Below are 21,638 nucleotides of genomic sequence, written 5' to 3' on the forward strand. Positions count from 1 at the left end.
ACTTTGGTCCGACGGTTGAGAAAACGTGGCGCCAGATGGGTAGGCACACTGTTCACCCAGAGGGTCCCACTGTTTCATAACCGTTGTGACAGAGAAGTGGGAACAAGAGCATCGTGAACCAGTGTTTACAAGTCGTTCGACTAATCGCGATTAGTCGGGCTGGTCGCCTGGAAGAGGGCGATTACGTGGACGACGCGATTAGGATTTCAAGTCGTCCTAGTCGTCCGACTAATCGTCGACCTGGGCGATTAGTCGTCCGGTCGAACGCTTGCTGGTCGTTTTTGTCGTCGCAATTTTGGTATTGGGCTTCACTCTAGTTTTTGGCCCATCTACAGTAGCCCGCCCCTCCAGCAGTAAATCAGTCACCACAAACCCGCCAGAAACCCTCCCAGCCGCCAGTAAACCCTAATTCTCTCCTCTGTCCTCTCTGGTTTTTGCCGACGTCTCTGCTCCAAGTGCTCCAGCCGTCCAACGTCTGCCATCGGCGTCCAGTACTACAGTGCTCCGATGTTTGTCACCTAGTCAAGAATTGAAGATGAGCTCGTCATCTGAAGGTAGCACCTGCTCTCCCTTCTCTGATTATCTCCCGGTCTCCCTTCCCTCTATTACCACTGGTAGCTCGTCATCTGAAGGTGCACCTGCAGACCTCTGTTTGAGCAGTCTATATTATTGCAGAAATTACTGCTAGTCTGCTACTAATTATGCCTATATTATTGCAGAAATGCAGTGCTTATATAGTTAATATATAGTTATATACATATACATATGTCCTTAAATCTATAGGACGACCAGAGGTCGACCAGGACCGATTAGTCGACCTAATCGTCGCCCTAATCATGATTAGGCGCCTGGTCGCTGGTCTCACTCGACCAGCTGGTCGCCCGACTGTAAACATTGTCGTGGACTATGGTCTGATAGTGGTCATTGGACTAGTCCGACGAGAATTGGCTGGTTGCCCACATGAGATGTTGGACTGCAGACCGACTTTTTTTCTTAAACGCGCAGGAGAGCTGCGCATCATTAAATTAAGAGAAGAAAACAGTCCAAAATGGACCAAAGTACAATGCCAAAATAGGCAAAACACAAAACACAAAACCACCAACTTCTGCTGCGCACAAAACTGCAGCCTCCATAAATGCGCCTGGAAACAGCAGCACGCAATGGGAGACCGAACAGCAAAAAGTGCCAGCAGACCACACACACCTGCTCTTCACTAATCACCCAAAAGAACCCTTGACCTAAAAATTCCAACACCAGGAACCAAAGCCTCGAGATGCCTAGCACCGGCAAGCCTCCAGAATTCAACTGCGGACCGACTTACTAAGAGAGGGATGGATCACCCGACAAGATGCCTCTTATGTGAACAGGAAGAAGAAACCCTGGATCATCTCCTTGTCTCTTGTGTGTTTACAAGAGAGTTTTGGATTCATCTTCTGAGACCTTTTGGCTTGGAAAGCCTGGCTCCACAGCCATGGATGTCTTCGTTCATGAACTGGTGGAGCAGATCTCATGAGTCACGGCTGGTTTACCTGGAAAAGGCCTCAACTCTTTAATTACCTCGGGAGCCTGGACAATTTGGAAGCTTCGAAACAGATGTGTATTCGATGGATGGACTCCAAGTGTGGCCTTATCTCTTAGGTTAGCAGGGGAGGAGAGATTGTTTTGGGAAGTGGTTGGGGCTAAAGGGCTTTCTTACCTTGCTGCGCTCCTTCCCTAGATATATCATCCTCTGAGTGTTTGTGTGTGTGTCTGATGGATTGTTTCAGCTTTCTGTGTTTTTTGCCTTCGTAAGGAGACCTTTGTATTTGGGCTTCTCAAGCCTTTTTCCTATCTTCTTAATATAATGAGGCACAGTTCTCCTGCGTTTTCGAGAGAAAAAAAATTGGCTGGTCTCTGATATGTTCTGCGTAGGTCGTCAGATTAGGAGGTTTTGATCCGACGGTTGTCAGACTCCAGTTGACATAGAAAGAAGCAGTAAAAGAAGACTTAAAAGGATGGTATATACCTAAAGATTTAGCCTTGAATAAAAGTGTATGGAAAACAGCTATCAATATGCTCGAACCTTGATTGTGGGTTCTATTAGATTTTTATCTCAAAAGGCTTTTATCGTTGGTTGTTGGACTCAAGGGTGTCAGACTATACATGCAGATGGTCATTGGGCAATAATGGTAACATTTATACAACTAGTACATGGCTGCATCACGGTACAACGCCTCGTAGACTTGAGTGGGTTGGTTCCAACGGCTGGTTGGACCTTAGGACCTTATAAATAGATAGTGTGGTCTCAAGGGACATCCTGGCTTCCCAATTGAATATACATCCTAGTAAGCCCAAGAAAACATCTCCCACTCACATCTAGTGATAGTGATACATCCTAAGATTGGGAAGTGATCCTAGTGATTTGCATTGAGAGCGTGCATCTAGTGGCTCTAGTGATCGTGTTGAGCTACGAATTCGTGTTACTTTTTGTAGTTGTCGCCACCAAGACGACTTTGGTGCAACAAAGGATCGTTGAACAACATTGGTGGTTGTTGTCAACTCCAATCATTGAATAGTGTAGGAGATTGTAGTACTTGATGTATTGATAGGAGATGGGGTACAATATATCGACTCACAACCCTAACTCCAATGGGCCGACAGCCCAACAGTGGTGTCGGCCCACTCACTCACACACAAGTCTAACATTCCCCTGCAGTCGCAACGGGGGCACCACACACGATGAGAGTAGAAGCTGACGGATTGAAATCCCCCTGCAGTCGCAGCGTCGTGAGGGTGCGAATGTTGCAGGTGGAGCAGAGACCGGTGTGTGCGCCAAGAAGGCGATAGCCCCTAGATGCCGAGGTAGTCGAAGTCGAGGTGCTCACGGTCGGGAGACACGCAGCAGAAGCCTGTTTTTCGGGAGGGGTCGACGTCCGAGCGTCAACGAACGGTGAGGGCAACACAACAAAAGAGCAACAGCAACCTCAGGGCCTTCTGGCTTCGTTTCGCGATCAGTCGTCGAGGAGCCTCGCCAGGGAGGCTGGCGACAGCGCACGCGTCTGCGCCGATCAGGGTGGTCGCGCCCGCGACAGAAAAGAAGGGGTATCGGCGGATCCGGTCGGGAAAGCCACGACAACGACGGATCCAGTCGGGAAGATGCGATCCAGCCAAGGGACGACAGATCTAGTCGCTATGGTCACAGCAACGTGGATCCGGCCGAAAAGGCCGCGACAGCGATGGAACCAACGATGGCGACGATGAAGGGTGAGGGCGACGGGGCGGGTCTAACTGGACAGGGGCCTGTGCCGGACCTGGCAGGATTGGTTGACGTTGGCGACGGGAGAGGCGTGAAGAGAGAGGCGCTGCTGGGCGACTCAGGCGAGGGCAGGGGGCGTGTTGATGGTGCCGCCGATCCTAGAGCTGGCTAGCCAAAGGGGGAGATGAAAGGGAGTCGCGGCCAGGAAGAGAGGCGACGCGGGTCCAGGCGACCACGGGTCGGGCGACACTTCTGCGGTCAAGGGGAAAGGAAGGGGTCCCTGGGGCGACGGCTGCCATGGCCAGCAAGGAGAGATGCTCGGTGGAGGCCGGCGAAGGACGCAACGAAGAGGGAGTCAACGGCCAGATCCACAGCCATGGGGCGCGCGCGCCCAACACGGCGTCCGCGCCCAGCCCGGCGGCGTCTACGCTAAGGGCCACGACGGCTAAAGAGCGGCGACGGCGCCCTGGGGAGATGGCAGCGACGGATCCCGCGCCTGCGCCCGTGGCGACGGCGCCGGCAAAGGGGGACCCGGCCACATCGTCCGGCTCCAGCGGGGAGGGGCGGCTGTGCCGCTAGGACATGACAGGGGCCTAGTCTGCGACCGCGCCGGTGGGGACGAAGGGCGGTGGCCCACACACGCGTGCTCCCTGCGTCGGCGTGCAGGGCCGCGAAGGCCGCGGCGTTTGGCGACGTCCGCGCCGGGTTGGCCGGGCCTGGGCGGCGGCTAATGGGTTGGACAGGTGGCGTCATGCTAGGAGAGGAGAGAGAGGAGGCTAGGAGAAGGGAGGCCTACGTGACAGCGGCCGCCCCCAGAGGGAAGGTTGAGCCTCCCGGGGCGCAGCAATGGCTGGAGGTGGGTGGGAGGCGGCTGTGGGAGGGGAGGAGAAACCCTAATCCTCTGATACCATGTAGGAGATTGTAGTACTTGATGTATTGATAGGAGATGGGGTACAATATATAGACTCACAACCCTAACTCTAATGGGCCGGTAACCCAACAGTGGTGTCGGCCCACTCACACACACAGTCTAACAAATAGTAAGGGGCTCCCATAGTCATCCCCGCGGGAGATTCATGAAGACCAACTCTAATGGAATAGTGTCTTGTTGGAGTGTAGAGTGATTGTCACGACGTCCTAGGTGGGTCTTGGTTTATTACGCTAATAAGCATGTGAATCATCTAAAGTTGGACTCGCCATGACAGGCTCCCTCAAGTTGCCTGTCTACAACTTCAGTGCTACAAATTCTTCTGCCTCGCTAGTGCCATCAAACTACTGTAGCGTGCTCACCGACCCACATTGGTGGACCGCTATGACTGATGAGTATCTAGCACTGATTGACAATGACACGTGGCGCCTCATCCCTCGGCCTCTTGGCACCAATGCGGTTATGGGCAAGTGGATCTTCAAGCGCAAATTCCACTTGAATGGTAAGCTTGCTCGCCACAAGGCACGTTGGGTGGTCCGGGGCTTTTCACAGCAGCACGGCGTCGACTGATGAGACCTTCAACCAAGTGGTCAAACATGCCACCATTTGTGTCAACCTCAACATTCCTGCCACTTGTGTTTGGCCCATCCATTAGCTAAACTCAAGAATGTGTTCCACCATGGCCACCTCAAGAAGACAGTCTATTGTCAGCCGTCGTCTAGCTTCTTCGACCTCTCCGCTCTTAATCATGTTTGTCCGTTGTAGAAATCCCTCTATGGTCTGAAGCAAGCTCCTCGGACGTGGTACCAACGCTTTGCCACATACATACACCACCTTGGGTCTGTTGCTTCGGGTCTCTGGCACGTCCCACGTTGCCTACCTGCTTCTCTAGTCTCTACGTAGACGACATAATTCTCAATGTATCCTCGACACAGCTGCTGCAGCTCTTCACCCTACGTCTCCACACCAAGTTCGCCATGACGACCCTAGGAGCTCCTTCACTTCCTCGACAACTCTATAACTATCATGCACTCCATTGACGACATCTTCCTCTCCAAGCGGCAATATGCAGTTGACTTCCTGCACCGTGCAAGCATGGCCGAATGTCACTCTCCAACTCTTATTAACACTCACATCAAACTCTCTTACACCGACAGTGTGTCTATTGCTGATCCGACCAAGTATGGGAGCCTCGCCAGCGCGTTGCAGTATCTTACACTCGCTCATCCCGACTTGATGTATGCTATCCAACATGCGTCTCTTTATGCATGATCCCCATGACTCCATGAACCTCATCTCGTGTTGATCAAGCGTATCAGTTGTGTTAAGAGTACCGTTTAGGGTTTGGGGTTTACTCTGTGTATTTACCTTCTCACCCCTGTGTAATGGGCCAGGCCCAACTAACTCAGTCTATTAATACATCACTCAACCCCTTGTTAGGGTTAGGTTTTCCAATATGGTATATATCCAAATATCTTTCCTCCCCCTCCCAGCCGCCAGCTGCCGCCTCTTCCCCTCCACTCGTCGGCCGCTCGCTCGTATCAGGCCACCCCTGCCCCAGACGCGTCGCGCCCGGCCTACCCCCGCTGCGCCGCTCGGCCCTCCCCGGCGGCCGCGCACGCTCTCCCCGACCCCCCGGCGGCCGTGCCCGTCCTGCCCCAGTTGGCCGCACGCCGTCCTCGGCGGCCGCGCGTGACCTCCCCGGCGTCCGCGCCCCCCACGGCGGATCCCCTCCTCTGCTGGTCGCGCCGCCCCCCGATGGCCACGCCCTTCCTCTCTAGGCCGCGCCACCGTCGTCGATCCGCCCGCCGTCGGTTGCACCCCGTCGGTTGCGCACCGCCCCTAGTCGTGCCCCCAAGGCACACTACCCCTGCTTGGCCTCCCCGCCATCCTGCGGCCCTTCCCTGTGCAACCCCGCGGCCGGCGCGACAGCAAACCGTCGCCATGTCGTTAGGGCCTCCCCCTCCTCGACGAACCTCGTCCCCTCGCTTGGACACCGTGCCATCCCTCCTCACTACTCGGGCAGTTGCGCTACTCCTACCAGTGTTGTCTCCACCCTCACCGGCTCCATGGCTTCACCCCCGCCATACATGAGCTTTACCTCACCCGCTGCTCTCGTGACTGTGTGTGCCCTCCACGACGGCCAGCTCATCCGGGGCATGTTTGTGTCCTTCAATCCAGCCTGGGACCCTATTCTCCGGGACCGCGTCGAGCTCCACCCTCAGGCGGGCCGTCACGTGCTTGGACCGTTTGTCTTCCCACGTGTTGTGATCGCCTCCCTAGCGGTCGAGCCCGTATCATCTCCCTCCCTTCCTAGTGCCTCTGTCGAGGCACCTCGTTTGGCCCTCTCCGCTCACACCGTACCTTCGCTGCCACAACCTCCGTCTCCCACCACCGATTGGGTGGTCGACTCTAGCGCCTCCTTCCACACTACTACTGTTAGCTCGTTATCTCACTCCCATCATCCACATCCCTCACATCCTCACTATCGTCGTGGGCAACAGTTCCACTCTCCCGGTCACCTTAGTACCAGGTGCGATGCCTACCAGTTGCGTTGCGCCCTCAGGTCCGTCTTCATCGCCAGCTACATGGCTGACGACACCAGGGGCAACCATACCAGGACCAGTGTACCAGTACCTAGCGCTAACCCTCGTTGTTGCTACCATGTCGGCGACCGCAACACCCCCTCCTTACCCATCTATGACGGCAGCGGTGACCCTCTAGGGCGGTTCAACGGCTGCGAGCAGTTCTTCTAGAGCCAGCACACCCTGGAGTTCGATAAGGCCTGGTTGGCATCGTATCACCTCGGCCACGCACATACGTGGTTCTGGTGGCTAGAACGCAACAAGCGTCAGGTCACGTGGCCACAGTTCAAGCTCATGTGCCAGCAGCACTTTGGTTCCCTCGCAGCAGTGGTGACTTCTGCTGCCACGCTTGTCGCGCCCCCGTTGCCGACACAGCCCCCGTCATCAGGGGCAGCCATCATCGCGGCAGGAGAGGGTGGTTGCTCCGCGACAGACGCGGCGGCTGTCCACCTGCAGGCTGCAGCACGAGGTTTCCTAACGTGACGGCGGGTGAAGCAAATGATGGGGGTGCTCCATTGCGGGGGAGCCGTAGCTGCACCAGTGCGGCCGAGCAACATGGTGGTTGTTCACCTCCGCGTACAAGAGGATGCAAGACATGGCACCCCTCTGCAACGCTCAGTCCGGCACTGGCCCTTATCTGCGGCGACCGGGCAACTACCATGAGTACTCTCCTTCGTACAAGGGGGTCTGTTGGCCTCGCCACCATCTGCTCCAGCCACACCACCCTCTGCGCACTGGTGGCCGCGGGACCATGAGAGGCTGCACTGCACAGGATCCACTTGCTGCAGGCAACACCAACTTCGGCTTCCACGGGACCGCCTCTGAAGGCTGATGTATCTTTACCTCCGTGGTTTCAGCTCGCGCCCTCCTCTTCGTTGTGCAACGTTTCCTTGGGACACAGGATGATGCTTGCAGTTGCAGTATATCTAGAATAATTAAAAGATGAGCCAAGATGTAAAAGGTTCATTTTTCGGTGATAGGTTAGGTCATTACAGGTCGTTTGTTGGATGCTACAGCTCGAGGACGAGCTGCTTGTCCAAGGGGATGTAGTGTCAGGGCCTAAGGAGGCCCACAGAGGGGTTGCGACAGAAGCAGCCATGGGCCCTCCAAGGGGGGTTAGAGAAGGATAGTTTGAGATAAGATTAGAAGATTAGTTGAGATTATCTAGGAGATTAGTTGAGATTATCTAGGAAGGTTATCAGTTAGTAGTTTGTTGAGAGTTTTAAGGAGATAAGGATCTCTAGCTAGATAGGGGCCGCCAGCCGGCCAACTAGCCTATTTATGTAATCAATGGATGAGAAATAAAGTAGGCAAGAATTAGAAGGGAGAAACTCTCCTCTTGCTCGGCTGTGGGCAGAAGCCCCCAGCCGACGTTCCTGCCCATCGATACCCCTCTCCAGTCCCTCACCGATCTAGCGACCATAACACCCTCACCTAAGGTTGTGTGGTGTTTCCCATTTATCTTTCTACAATATCAACACAGCATTTAAAACAAACTAAATAGATCAAATAAGATGAAAGATGTAGATTTAATAAAACAGAACGGACCTTTTAAATATTCTCAGTAAGAGGGTGCATAACTGTGACACTTTGACAACATTAATGCAATCCCCACCACCACCATCATCAGCACCATTTGGAACTTGCCATGTAAATGCTGAGGAAACTTCTCCAGTCTGTGATGATAACCAAGTATTCACAGGCATTGACAACTCTGTAGCTAATCCAGGCTCTAAAACAGAAATATGAGATAAACCCCAAAGGACAGCTTTTGAAAATGCTACGGGTAGCTTAGAGGGTTCCAACTGAACCATTGTAAGATACCACAACAAAGGCACGCATTTCCAATCCTTGCATTCACGACTTGCCAACTTGCTCAGAACGTTGAAATCATTCCAACAACTTTGAGACTTATCTTCAGCATCATGTGAGAAAGGTAATTCATCATCGTCATCAGCAAACATGACAGAATTGCTTACATTGACCTTTTGAACAGCTCCATATTTCAATTTATAGTAAATCAACGCAGAAGCATCAGAAATTATGATAATATAAATGAGAACAAGTGCAGGCTGCCGCAATGAAACATGTAAGGATGTATCCTCTACCGAACTGATCAAAGATGGGCCCCTATTAAAATATAAATATCATAAGATGACATGAAAACAATAGATAAATGAAGTGAAACTCAAAGGAGAAAACATGCTCAGGGACATTCACCAAAAAAACTCATAGAAAATGGCAATCCAGAAGCAGTCCAAACATTAGTTTGCTTGAAACAAACTAACAAATATTAATCCACTATATTATTCAGACTAATGAATTGCCTAGTCGGAATTGTGTGAACAGTCAGTAAGACCTAGACAGGGGATAGTTCAGGTTGGATCAGGCTATTTCACTCACATAGCTCATCAAACCAAATCAGCAAACAGGAACAGAGAAAACACCTAGCTCAGAGGACAAATAAACTCATTGTGGCCAGGGAAGGCGGGCCGGCGGGCCGCGTGCGTCCGGGCGGACAGCGGCGGGAGGGAGAGGAGAGCCAGCGGCTAGGGGGCCGGCAGCGGGAGGGAGAGGGGCCGGCTGCTGTGAGGGAGGTGGAAAAAAAAGAAAATGAACATGGCTCTATACCATGTGGGAAACCCTAACCCTAACATGGGATTGGGTGATGTATTAATAGACTAGGTCAGTTGGGCCAGACCCATTACACAGGGGTGAGAAGGTAATTACACGGGGTAAACCCCAAATCCTAAAGGGGTACTCTAACACTCATGAACAACCAATATAAATCACTTAACTGTCGACACACGCCTAGTAACATGTATGTGTGTTGTGTTGCAAGCGCTGCTCAACCTGTAAACCTAGAACCATTTTAAAATATTACTTTCCATATGGCCAATCTAAATGCTAACTAAGATTAGTGGAGTGAAAATAGTTTGACAGCACATGTCCTAGGGCACCATACTACTTTGGGTTAATAGTATATATGCCATTGAACTTTTCCCTGTTTAGAGATATGCCATTGAACTTTTCTGAAGAAAGAAGCTTTATGGGCTGGTTCCTACTAGAGGAGGCATGGCGTAGGCTAGGAAAACTAATCTGCTAGTGGCCTGGTCTTGTGAGTGTTTTTTTCATTTTCATGTAATAGGGCCTTATGTTGTAAGTCTTGTGGGGTAAGCCCCATCTATTTCTTCTTAATGAAATGATGTGCGGTTCTCCTATGTTTTTTTGGGGAAAAAACTTCCTGAAACCGCACCTGTGCCGTTGAACTTTTTTAGAAATTGGATTTATGGTTGTTTCGTAGAATTTATTTTATATTGAAAATCCAATTAATTAATATAGAAATGTCGGTCCAAAAATAAATATTTTGGTCATAAATAATTTTAGATAATTATTATGGTTTTTGGAGATATTTAAAAATATATTTGATTATATTTTTGGTAAAAAGAAAAAAGAAAAACCGAAATCCTAATCGGCTAGGCCATTTCGGCCCAGCCGCCGCGCCACCTCCACCCCTCCCCTCTCTCTCTCTTACGCGTGGGCCCGCCTCGGCCCCGCGGCTCTTCTTCCACCTTGGGCCGCCGCCGCCGTGCCTTGGACGCGCCCAACCGGTCGAGCCAGCCGTGCCCCTTCCTCTCCTCGGCTACTCGGGTCCCCGCGCTAGAAACAGCCGCCGCCATCTCCTCCTCTCCCTCCCCCACTTCCCTCCCCTTCAAGCCAGTAACGACCAAAGTTAAGGCTAACGCCATTGATGGCGTTAATGGCCGCCAGACGTCCCTTCCCCTCCCCCGACGTCCTCTCCTCTCCCCTTCTCGCTCTATAAATAGGACGGGTCGAGCCCTTCTCTCCCCTGCCCGAACTCTCTCTCCCTCCTCGCGCTCTCTTCCTCGCCCGCGTCTCGCCGAAGCCGTCGCCGTCCGTGGAGCTCGCCTGCACCGTCCGCACCGTGCCCCGCCTCGCGCGGGCCGTCCGCCTGCACCGTCCACTCGGCCGCGCCCGTCCCCGGCCACCTCGACCGAGCCCCCTTCCACTTCCCTGCCCGGCCGAACCCCCCCCCCCTCGAGCTCCTCCCTGCACACGAGCAAGCCCAAGGTAGAAGATGCACTTTTTGCATTTTAGTCCCTACACTTGAATAAAACTAATTCCGAAAAATCTAGTTCAGAAATTATTAAAAAGAGACCCCTGATGTATAAATTTAATTATAGATCATCTCTGCGACAATATTTTGGACATGGACATTTTGCATTTCGAAAATAAATAAGTGTTGTCATGATTCTTTAATTTTGTGATTAAGTACTAGAATCCTTTTTGATTAACCGCTCATTTTAGCATATAAAATAATATTATGTTAGTGATTGTTTAAGTACAGTTTTTAATGATATAAGGAATTAAAATAAGTACTAGGTCACATTTTCTTGGTCATGATAAAATCTAGATTATTACTAGTCCTGATAAATGTGTTCATATGTATAACACTTAATTACTTAGAATTAGTAAAATATCTATTTATGTCAAAATAACTATGATTATGGTACGAAAGTCCAAAAATTAGTAAATTACATTAATTCTTAGAATATTAATATTATGTGATTTATAAATGAACATTTGTAGCAAAACGTATAATTTCTATTTAGAAAGGAAAGGATAAAATCCAAAGGACTATTATTAGTAATAAAGAAACCGTAAAGTTTGTTAAGTCATTTTATCTACATTATACTAAATAAACTAGCGTCGTAGTCGTCTGCTCATATTTTCACCAATGATAACTCAAAGTGGAAGATATAGTGGATCCATAAATATTTATGTTTTAGACATATTTATGAGTATAGTTGTGTGATATATGAATGTGTATGTAATGGTGAATGATTACCCATGTAATGGTGTATGTTTATTTATTTTGCGTACGTATTCTTTTGTATGTACGATTCGCGAATCGATGATTAGAAGTTGACTGTGGGTAGACGAACCAAACACGTTCGAGGACGACCCACATGACACGTTCGATCAAGGCAAGTGGATTCTCCCTCTGCATTTCTATTTGTACCTAAATAATGCATATAATGATGTTTACTTTTTGGATATTGCATAATTTGATGGGATTTGCCTAAATAAGGATTTCCTAGAATTACCAACCATATTCCTTGAATTACCCTGGGATAAATGCTATGCTTAGCAATTTTTGCTATTGCTCAACTTGATAAACATGATGTCACTCTTTTAATGATACTATGTTCCAGAAATGAAGTTTTATTATGATGTTAACCCGATGGTTAAACAAGAACATTTTGTATTAAATGGAACATGGAGTGATCACCCAGGATAATAATGCAACCACGAGTGCTATAATGGCTCTGTCTTTGGTAATTAGCTCTATAGACTTAGTGCTTAGCAACCCTACCTGAAAGATGGGCAAGAGGGGGCGGCAGTGGTTTGGTGGCAGCTCATGTTAACATGGGGTGGCAGCTCGTGATTGTGGATTTGCTTTCTTGTGCAAGAAAAATAAAAATCCCAAGTCTGTACATAATGAGATATCAAAGCAGTAGGGACCATTCAACATAGAATAAAAAAGGCATTCATGTATATCGAATGGTTTGCTCTTTGGCAATGTGGGGATAAAAAATCAAGTACCGAAATGGGATCATTTGATAGGAACTGGAAAATTAGGAATACCATCCTGTGACAGCCGACCGTAGTGTAGTTGGCAGCCGTCTCACCGTTGACCAAACTAGATTAAACACATCGGCGGCCGCGCCGGTCATCAACCATCGTGTGTCGGTTGTATTAAGCCACTGCGCTAGGGCACCATTCTACTCTTGCGTGTACTCGTGAAAATCAGATGGAAAACAAAACAACGCGGCCATGGCTACACTTCATCGAGACGACTAGATGAAGTCTCGTACATGGGATTCATCAGTCTTGGGCTACGGTGTCCATATGGCCAATATTACTAGGACAAGGTTGCTTTCACAAGTAATGAGGTCCTTCTTCAAACTGGACTATTGTCATCCACTAATACTTTTAGATATGTACTAGGCCATGTCAAACTTCATTGTTGTCCAGGGACAACATGTCCTCAACGTGGATCTGTCCCTGTCCTCTGCTCATGGGAAACCACCCGATGTCACCATCGGTGAGGGTGCCTTCCTCTTGGAGCAGCGTGACGGTGGACTTGACCGTATGGAGGTCGGCGGTGAGAAGGCCTGGGTTGCCTTGCGCCCGACAAGCAACGCATCTAGAGATGGCAATGGGTACCCGAAACCCGAATACCCGACGGGTTTTACCCGATATGAAGGCGGGTACGAGATGATTTCTCTACCCGCGGGTATGTTAATGGGTAAAAACCTCTACCCGTTGGGTAGACGGGTACGGTTATGGGTTGGTACTACCCATACCCGTCTACCCGTGGGTAAAATATACCCGCATCAATAGCACTATAAACATCTAATAGAGTCCAACTTAGCTAGAATAAAACTCTTCTCTAGTTATCATTTGTCTAGATACCAAGTTATGTAATCATATGATTTGTTATATGTGAAATGGAAGTTGTTTTTATATGTTTATTTAATATTTTGAGTGATTGGTATATTGGAATTTAATTCTTTCCTAGCGGGTACGGGTTACCCGACGGGTAAAAATACCCACGCGGGTACGGGTATGGGTAAGATTTTATACCCGCGAGTATATATGGGTAACCCGACGGGTAGAATTTTTTTGATGGGTACGGGTATGGAATTGTACTACCCGACGGGTATGTACCCGTTGCCATCCCTAAACGCATCACACATTAGCTGGTCGGCGCTCGCCGCCACGGCGACCAATGCAGCCCAGACATGACCAGGTCGTTGTGGCCCATGGCACCCAGGTCCATGTCAATCCAGACCATGACGGGGCTCCTCGTTCACGTGCTCCTGCCTCGCCTTCTCCGCGTCCAGCTGCACACGCAGATCGTCGTGCAGGCGGTTTAGCTCTGAAACCGCAAGGCCATCGCCGCCGGCAGAGGAGTAGTCGACACCAACACCTACAGGCGAGGAAGCGCTCGACGACAAACTCCACAGAGGGGTGGCCGACGGGTAAGAAGACGACGACGACGTCACAGAGGATGGAGAGCTCGCTGGCCTTCTTGAACAGCCACATGCGTAGCTTGCAGAAACATGTCTGTCGTGCCACGCCGCTCTCTATGCGCTGGATTGCCCTTGAGCACAGTGAGCTTGTCGCCACTATTAAGTTGCATGCACCAACCAATTCAACCTAAAAGCTTAAGCTGATAGGAGGTGGACAATTCACTTATATATTATATTCTAACACTTCCCCTCACGTCGAGCCTCTTTTTTTGGGTCTCTGACATGGAATATAGGAGCGAGCAACAATTATTTTTATTTAATTGTGCTAACCAGGATTCGAACTCGAGACCTCTGGCTCTGATACCATATTAAGTTGCATGCACCAACCAATTCAACCTAAAAGCTTAAGCTGATAGGAGGAGGTGGACAATTCACTTATATATTATATTCTAACAGCCACTACCACGCAGATACGGGAGCCAAAACTAGACACTGCGGACAAGTGTGCGTGAGCGGAACAAGGCTACACCGCATCGCGCGACAATAAGACCCATCTGAAACACGACGTGAAATCAAGCACACAGAGCTCATCCGCGCGCGACGTGAGCGTCCTCGGCATGCTGCAGGTGAGTATCATTGAGTCGTGGGCCACTGCCACAACAATGAGCGGCGAGGAGAGCTCGAGCGTGTTGGCAAGGAAGGCGAACATGGCTTCGGGCTTCGAGGGAGACTTGATGGCAGAGAGCACCGACGCCACGAGCGCGACCACGTTAGCGTAGAGGTTGCACATGTTCACGAGGTAGTCTTCGATAAAGACGAGGGGGCAGTGGTGTCTACAGACGTGGCGATGGAAGCAAAGATGGGGGCATTGCCGGTGCAAGGGGGGAGCGAAAACAGGACGATGGCAGAGAGGGGGAGTATGGCAGTGTGGTGAAAGAACTAGACGCCCCGAAAGGTGCATCGCGGTGACACCGGTGTGACGCTACTGCGTCGAGATGAGCCACCTAACATTGAGATGAGCCTAGGGAGGGGGCTTCGAAATTTGGATAAGTGGTGCTTGTAGTTGACAGGTGCGGTAGCGTAGAGTGCCCGCGACGGTAACTGACGAACTGTCAATCGCTCAAGCACTATCTGAAAGGATGTCTCCTTTGGCCTAATGGATCCGATGCGAAAAGGACAGGATATAAGGTCAAACGAGGCAGGGGTAAGATAGGAAATACAAAAGTACATGGTGTTGATATTGGGTCCAAGTCTCCAAAACACGTACATGATAGCATGATTCCAATTTCTGAAAAAGTTCAATGGCACAGACGCGGTTTCTGGAAGTTCAATGGCATAGACGCGGTTTCAGGAAGTTCAATGGCATATCTCCAAGCAGGGAAAAGTTTAGTGGCATATATACTATTAACCCTACTATTTTCATACTAATTAATTTAGAAACAATGCAGCTGAATAAGAAATTTAAAATTAAAGACCAGGAACAATATTCACCATAAATATAGCCCTTAACAAAAGCATGCATGACATTACAACATTTTTTCGAAAAACGCAGGACAATTGTGCATCATTTTTTCCTGTTCCATTGGAAGCTTACCTTGTTCATATTTGAGTATTCCCCTTTCTATTCATAAACCTTCAAAGGCTGTTCTAACACCTCTAATTGACAAGATTGCCAATAAATTGCCAAGATGGAAAGCCCCCTCCGAAGCAAGGCTGGCAGGTTGGTTGTTGTCAAATCTAATTTCAGCAACACCCATTCAACAAATGCTCGCCTTGAATCTGCCTAAATGGTTCTTTAAGGCTGTTGATAAAAGGAGAAGGGGTTTCCTTTGGAAAGGGCAAGAACAGGCCAAGGGAAGAAATTGTTTAGTCTCATGGGCCAAGGTGTAAAGACCTTACATGTCTGGCGGTCTTGGAGTACATGATCTGGAAAGGATGAGTTGGGCACTGCGTATCCGCTGGTTATGGTTTATGAAAACTGATCCCTCAAAACCATGGTTTGGTCTTCCTAGCAAGCTCAAGCGTTCTTCCAAATGGCCATAACTGTAAATATTGGGAATGGTATTTCTTCCAAATTCTGGACAGACAATTGGTTACAAGGAAAGAGTGTGGCTGACCTTGCTCCAAATCTGATCCTAGTAGTCCCAAAGGGAGTAATTAAGAGGCGTACATTGAGCCAGGCATTATCCAACAGAGGCTGGGTGGCTGATATCAAGGGCGCTCTAACAGTTCAGGTTTTGATAGAATTCCTCAAAGTCTGGGAGCTTGTTGAGGGTATAGTTCTACATCCTAATGTCCCAGATCATTTTTCTTGGAAGTTTTCATCTTCAGGTCAGTATAGCAGCAAATCTACATACAATATGATGTTCATTGGCTCCATCAAATTCCTAGCTTGGAGGAGGATCTGGAAAACTTGGGCCCCTGCAAACTGCAAGTTCTTCATTTGGTTGGCCATTAATAATCGATGTTGGACTTCAGATCAACTGGCCAAACGTGGGCTACCGCATCAGGCCGCTTGTCCCCTTTGTGATCAAGATGTGGAAACCATTAACCACATTCTAGTATCCTGTGTGTTTGCTAGGGAGGTATGGAGCTTAGTTCTTAACAGGATCATCCCGGCAGTAAGACCTCCCAGGATTGATGAAATGACGCGCAGCTCTCCTATGTGGTTCGAGAAAAAAACTGTGCATCATTTCATTAAGAATAAATGGAAGGGGCTTACCCCACAAGACTTACAAGTTACAACATAAGGCCATATTACATGAAAATGAAAAAAAAACACCCACAAGACCCGGCCACTAGCAGACTAGCCAGGATTTCCTAGCCTACACCGTGCCCCCTCTAGCAGGAACCAAAGATCTGTAGCTCCAGCTGCACAGCACAGAGAGCCTTCATTGGCAACATTTTGAAGAACCACTAAGACCTCCGGAATAGCTCTATCAAACATGCAGGCATTCCGGTGCTTCCAAACCTCCCACACCACTAGGATAAAGAGATTGTTGAGTCCTTTCTTTATATTCTTAGGAGCCTAACAAACAGCGCTACTCCACCAACTTATAAGCTTCTTTACTCAGGTTGAGATAGAGAGGAAAGTCCTAGGCCCTGCAGGATTAGAAACCGCACTTGTTTGGTAAACACGCAGGAGACCAACAGGTGTTGTATATTCTCCGCCTCCTGGTCACAGAGCGGGCAGGCTGTAGGGTGTGGGAGGCCTCGCTTTGCAATCCGGTCTACAGTCCACACCTTATTTTTCAGTGCCAACCAAATAAATAGTTTGCATTTAGGAGGAGCCCAAGGTAACCAGACCCTCTTCCAATGAGCAAATTGGGTTGTTCCTACAAAGAAAGCCTCATAAGCCGATTTGGTGTAGGACCATTCTCAGAGAGATTCCAGAGGTGTTGATCAGCGACCCCTTGGTGTAGGTGCAAGCTATCCAGCAAGTCCTACATCATAAGATACTCACTAAGAACATGAATGGTAAAGGCGCCTTTAATGTCAGCCACCCATCCCCTGTTTAGCAGCACCTGGGACACAGTCTGATGCTTAATTATTCTCTTGGGAATGGTTTTAAAGAGGTTAGCAGCGAGCTCTTGGATTGTCCTGCCCTCCAACCATCTATCAGCCCAAAACAAAGTATTTTTACCATCCCCCACTGTTGTTTGAACAGCAAAATTAAAGAGAGGTCAAGCATTTTTTGGCACCTGGCAGTCCACTCCAAGGCCTGCAAGGTTCAGTTTTTTGAAGCCAAAGCCATCTTGCCCGGAGGCCACGTTGCACCGAATCCCAATAAATCAAACAATTTCCTCCCTTAGCTTCCTCTTTACCGACCCAAAGAAAGCCTCTGCACTTCTTGTCAATTGCTTTGAACACCCACTTAGGTAAGTCAAGAGCAGTCATATGATAAATATTAAGGGCGGATAGGACAGCCTTGACCGTGACCAATCGACAAACTTATTCATGAGAACTCCCTTCCAATTTGGGAGATTATTTGCAACCTTGTCAACCAGCTTGTGAAGTTCAGACCTTGGGAGTTTATGAACGCTCAATGGAAGGCCTAAATAATTACAAGGAAAATCCTTGATGTCACACTCCAGGGTGTTAGTAATCAGAGATCGTTCCTCCACGTTGCACTGAATAGGTGTGGCTGAGCTTTTAGCTATATTTGTGACCAGACCTGTTGCCTGACCAAAAACCTTCAGAAGTTCCTTAACCAATAAGGGTTCACTCTCAATAGGTCGTAGAAATAAAACCACGTCATCCCCATAGAATGAAATCCGATGTTGGCACTGCTGAACTGCAAGTGGCTGCAAGAGACCTTCTTGGACAGCACAATTAAATAGGGAGTTCAGTACATCCATGACTAGAATGAAGAGCATCGGTGACAAAGGATCTCCCTGACGGAGGCCCTTGAGATGGGAAATGCTACAGCCAGGCTCACCATTTATAAGGATCTTAGTTGATGATGTTGACAGGAGGCAAACCAAGTTGCGCCAACAGGGCTCGAATCCCAAGTGTCTCAAGACCTCTATGAGAAAAGGCCAAGACAGAATCAAACGCCTTAGAGATATCCAATTTGAGAAGAACGTGAGGCTCCTTTCTCGACATAACAATCCAAGAAACATTAATAGCATATCTGCTATGAATGAGAAATTATGTGGGCAACAAATCATTGGTTTCCTTTCTGCTTCGACTAAATAGCATCACCATGAACTATTACAGATGACCTCAATACATCATAATGAGCAATCCAATGCATAAACTATTGTCAGAATAAGCATCTGTGTTCATTACCACATATGGGCGCATTCGGAAGGTGGGCATGGAGGGTTCATTGTGTAGCCTCTTTGTACAATAAGAAGTGCAATCTGGAAGGCAAAGAGAAGAAAAAACATTGCTGACATCAACCGATAACAGTGTATGGTTTTTGCAAAATCAGTAAATGAAATGAGAACCAACATGCAGTTCGGCCAACATAAATAAAATCCTTTGGTAGTTTGGTTAGCTGTTTTTCCACTAAACAGTGATATACAATTTCCAAGATGGTTTAAACCTCCCATGACAGAATTTATTGAAGGATGGTTTAAAACACCAAGATACTTCAACCACTTCATCAACAAATGTACCAAAAGTCAATGATCCTGAATAGTTTATTAAGATGGCAAGTTATCAAGGTCAATCATGCTTTATATTTTTTCAAAGATCATGCTATTGCATAGATCTTCTGAAACAAAAGGAAATCACCACCAGAAAGTGGGTATGTTGGCATTGTGGGTGATCTTTCAAACTAACACAAGAGGCATGTCCTAGAAAGATGGTACTCAATAGCCAGAAAAGAAAATGAGGGAATAGGGGAAAGAAAATTGTGAGGTGGTTTAAATGGAAACTCAAATTACTTGAAATGCAAAAAACACCAAGCTAACCTTAGTCGCAGTTTTTCTCATCAAGGCACTGAAATTACTACTCCGAGTAACTTGATGAAGAAGAAAATACAAAATGTTCCTCCTTTGCTTTTCATGTTCACCGTCTTGTAGCGCTTCAAGTGACTGCATACAGATAACTGACCTATCATATTTACAATGTTTCCTAGATGAGGACAGTCAAGTAAAGGAATAACAAACATGCCTGAAGAAATGGGAGGAAAAGATCAAAAATTTCTTTGTGACTTTTCTCGGTATGCGTATGAAAACAGTGACCCAATAATGTGTTCCGCATAACACTAGGTGATAGTGTTGTTCTCAGCCAAAGCTTGCAACCTACAACAAGTGAATTCTTATCTTGCAACAGTGCAAGCATCACAGGTCAAAAGAAACTCAGCAAACTTACCGAGCATTTCAAATGATGCCTTGAGGCAACTTACAGCACACGACAAATCAGATGTGTCATCACTGACATGGTTAAGTACAATATTCAGGAATGGGTACTTTTCCAGAATTCCATCTTCAAAAGCTGGAGCCTCAAGAAATCCAAGGCTGAAACAATCAAGTCAACAAATTAGCAGGCATGATATTTATAGAATACATATGCAGTGAACCATGTTTTAAACTTACATACAGTGATTTAAATCCAAGCCATACATCGGCTCTTTTGAGCTGCACCCTAGGTCTCGAATGTTCTGAAGTAGATGGAAGGACTTCCGCTTCCAAAAAGATAATATACTTTTGTAATAAGGGTTGCAATGGCTCCAAATCAACTGCCCTCCTGCAAATTATTGTCAACATACTTACATGTGATGACTTTATACTTAAACTGGACCTGGTTAACAGAACACAATGTTAAGGCCCATGTGGCCCATACTACTCCTATGGCCTACTGCCTATATATACTCTCTATACTCCTCTATGGAGTCATCTTCGATCAACCCCATGGTTAGTAACATGGTAACAGAGCAGGTTAGAATTAGAATCTAATATCCCCTAATTCCACCCAAAAAAATTCAAGTATCATTATGGCTAAACTCTAGATAGCTGATTCTCCTCTTCTTTTTCCTTCTCCCCCCCCCCCCCCCCGGTATGCCTTTCCAGTTCGTCCTGTACCCTTGTTTTAGCTTGCTTCTTTTTAATCAATAAAGTTGTGTTGTGGGGGTCTCCCTCACAGCTTTTCATTTCAAAAAAATTCGGACGTCATTGCAGCCAGATTTTCGCCACCGTCACGGCCGTCCTCGCGGAGGTAGCGGGTGCGCCTCTGCTCGTCGCAGTGAAGCTTCTTCCTCCACCACCCCTCCTTCGTCCGCGCATGCGGCCACCGTCCGTGCGTGCAGAATCCCATCGCTCGTCTTCCGATCAAGGATGCCGCTGCCCCATTGCGCGCCAGCGCCACCGTCTGCCGTGCAGATCCCCTGCGCCACCTTTGCCACCATCCTTCGCCCGCCTCCCCTGCACGCACCACCATCGTCGGTGCCTCTCTTGCGACTTCGCCTAGTCTTCGCCCACGCTCGCGGCCTCCATCTGCACCGCCTGCGACTCTGTGAAATCGTGTGCCACCATCCGCATCCCCTACAACTTTGCCGCATGCGCCACCGTCAGTCTTCCCCATGGCGTCTCTCTTGTGCTTCCATCTGCACTTGTGGAAGTACATGGACGCTCCTGTTGTCACGGCCTTCGTCCGCACCCGCAGAAACGTTCACCTGCGCCATCATTCGTGCCTCCTTCGTCGTTTGTGTGTGAGCTTACTCGGCTTCATCGACGCGGAGTCTCCTGTTGTCACGGACATCGATGTGTGTCCTCGGCAGCGTGCTGTCCAGTGAACTCGTTTGGGCACAATTGGTTCCATACGGCTTCCATTGGTTTTTTGCTACATGGCTATTCTCTTCTTTCAATTCGGTTGCTCTTCATTGCCAATCAATATGTCAGTCAATGATATTGTTGTCATTTGTCAATATCGTGCTTGATGGTCAAAACTATCCCGGGTGGGCTTTTTGTGTTCAGACTGCACTGAGAGGTCATGGTTTACTCTTTCATTTGATTGACACTCTACTAGTACTTGCTGATGATCGGAGCAATGTTGCTGCACTCAAAACTCGGCATATTAATGATGGCAAAGTTATGTCCACAATGATCAATAGCACCAAAGCGTCCATGGTAATGAGTTTGTCAAAATTCACAACTGCTAAGGCTATTTGGTCTCATTTGAAGGAACGTTTTGTTCAGGACAGCAATGCTCTTTTACAATCTATGCAGCAAACTCATGTCATTGAGTATGTCTATTGATGTGTACTACTCAACTTTTGATCGTTTGATGGATACATTGACCTCTATGGTGCATGTGTGTACCGTTGTTCCATGGCCAGCTCATCAGTTCATTGAGAAGTTTTTCACCTACATATTTGTTAT

The 21,638-nt window shown here is 48.3% G+C and overlaps 1 protein-coding gene across 3 annotated transcripts in view; it reads right to left on the reverse strand.

The window, feature by feature from the left end:
* LOC103632948 (helicase SEN1) overlaps nt 1-21,638 on the reverse strand; it is a 45,505-nt gene that overhangs the window by 15,049 nt on the left and 8,818 nt on the right. For 2 of the 3 annotated variants that reach the window (XM_035961039.1, XM_020541012.2), the window contains exons 5-10: nt 19,861-20,007; nt 19,633-19,778; nt 19,432-19,562; nt 19,230-19,352; nt 18,601-18,674; nt 8,297-8,878 (exon numbers count right to left, since the gene is read on the reverse strand). In XM_035961039.1, the coding sequence (XP_035816932.1) occupies nt 8,297-8,878; nt 18,601-18,674; nt 19,230-19,352; nt 19,432-19,562; nt 19,633-19,778; nt 19,861-20,007 (1,203 nt within the window). Of the gene's footprint in view, nt 1-8,296; nt 8,879-18,600; nt 18,675-19,229; nt 19,353-19,431; nt 19,563-19,632; nt 19,779-19,856; nt 20,008-21,638 lie in introns of all 3 variants that reach the window. The other variant, XM_020541013.2, reaches the window with a different exon arrangement.

The sequence above is a fragment of the Zea mays genome, chromosome 7 (assembly GCF_902167145.1).
Source record: "Zea mays cultivar B73 chromosome 7, Zm-B73-REFERENCE-NAM-5.0, whole genome shotgun sequence".
In the NCBI taxonomy this organism is placed as follows: domain Eukaryota; kingdom Viridiplantae; phylum Streptophyta; class Magnoliopsida; order Poales; family Poaceae; genus Zea; species Zea mays.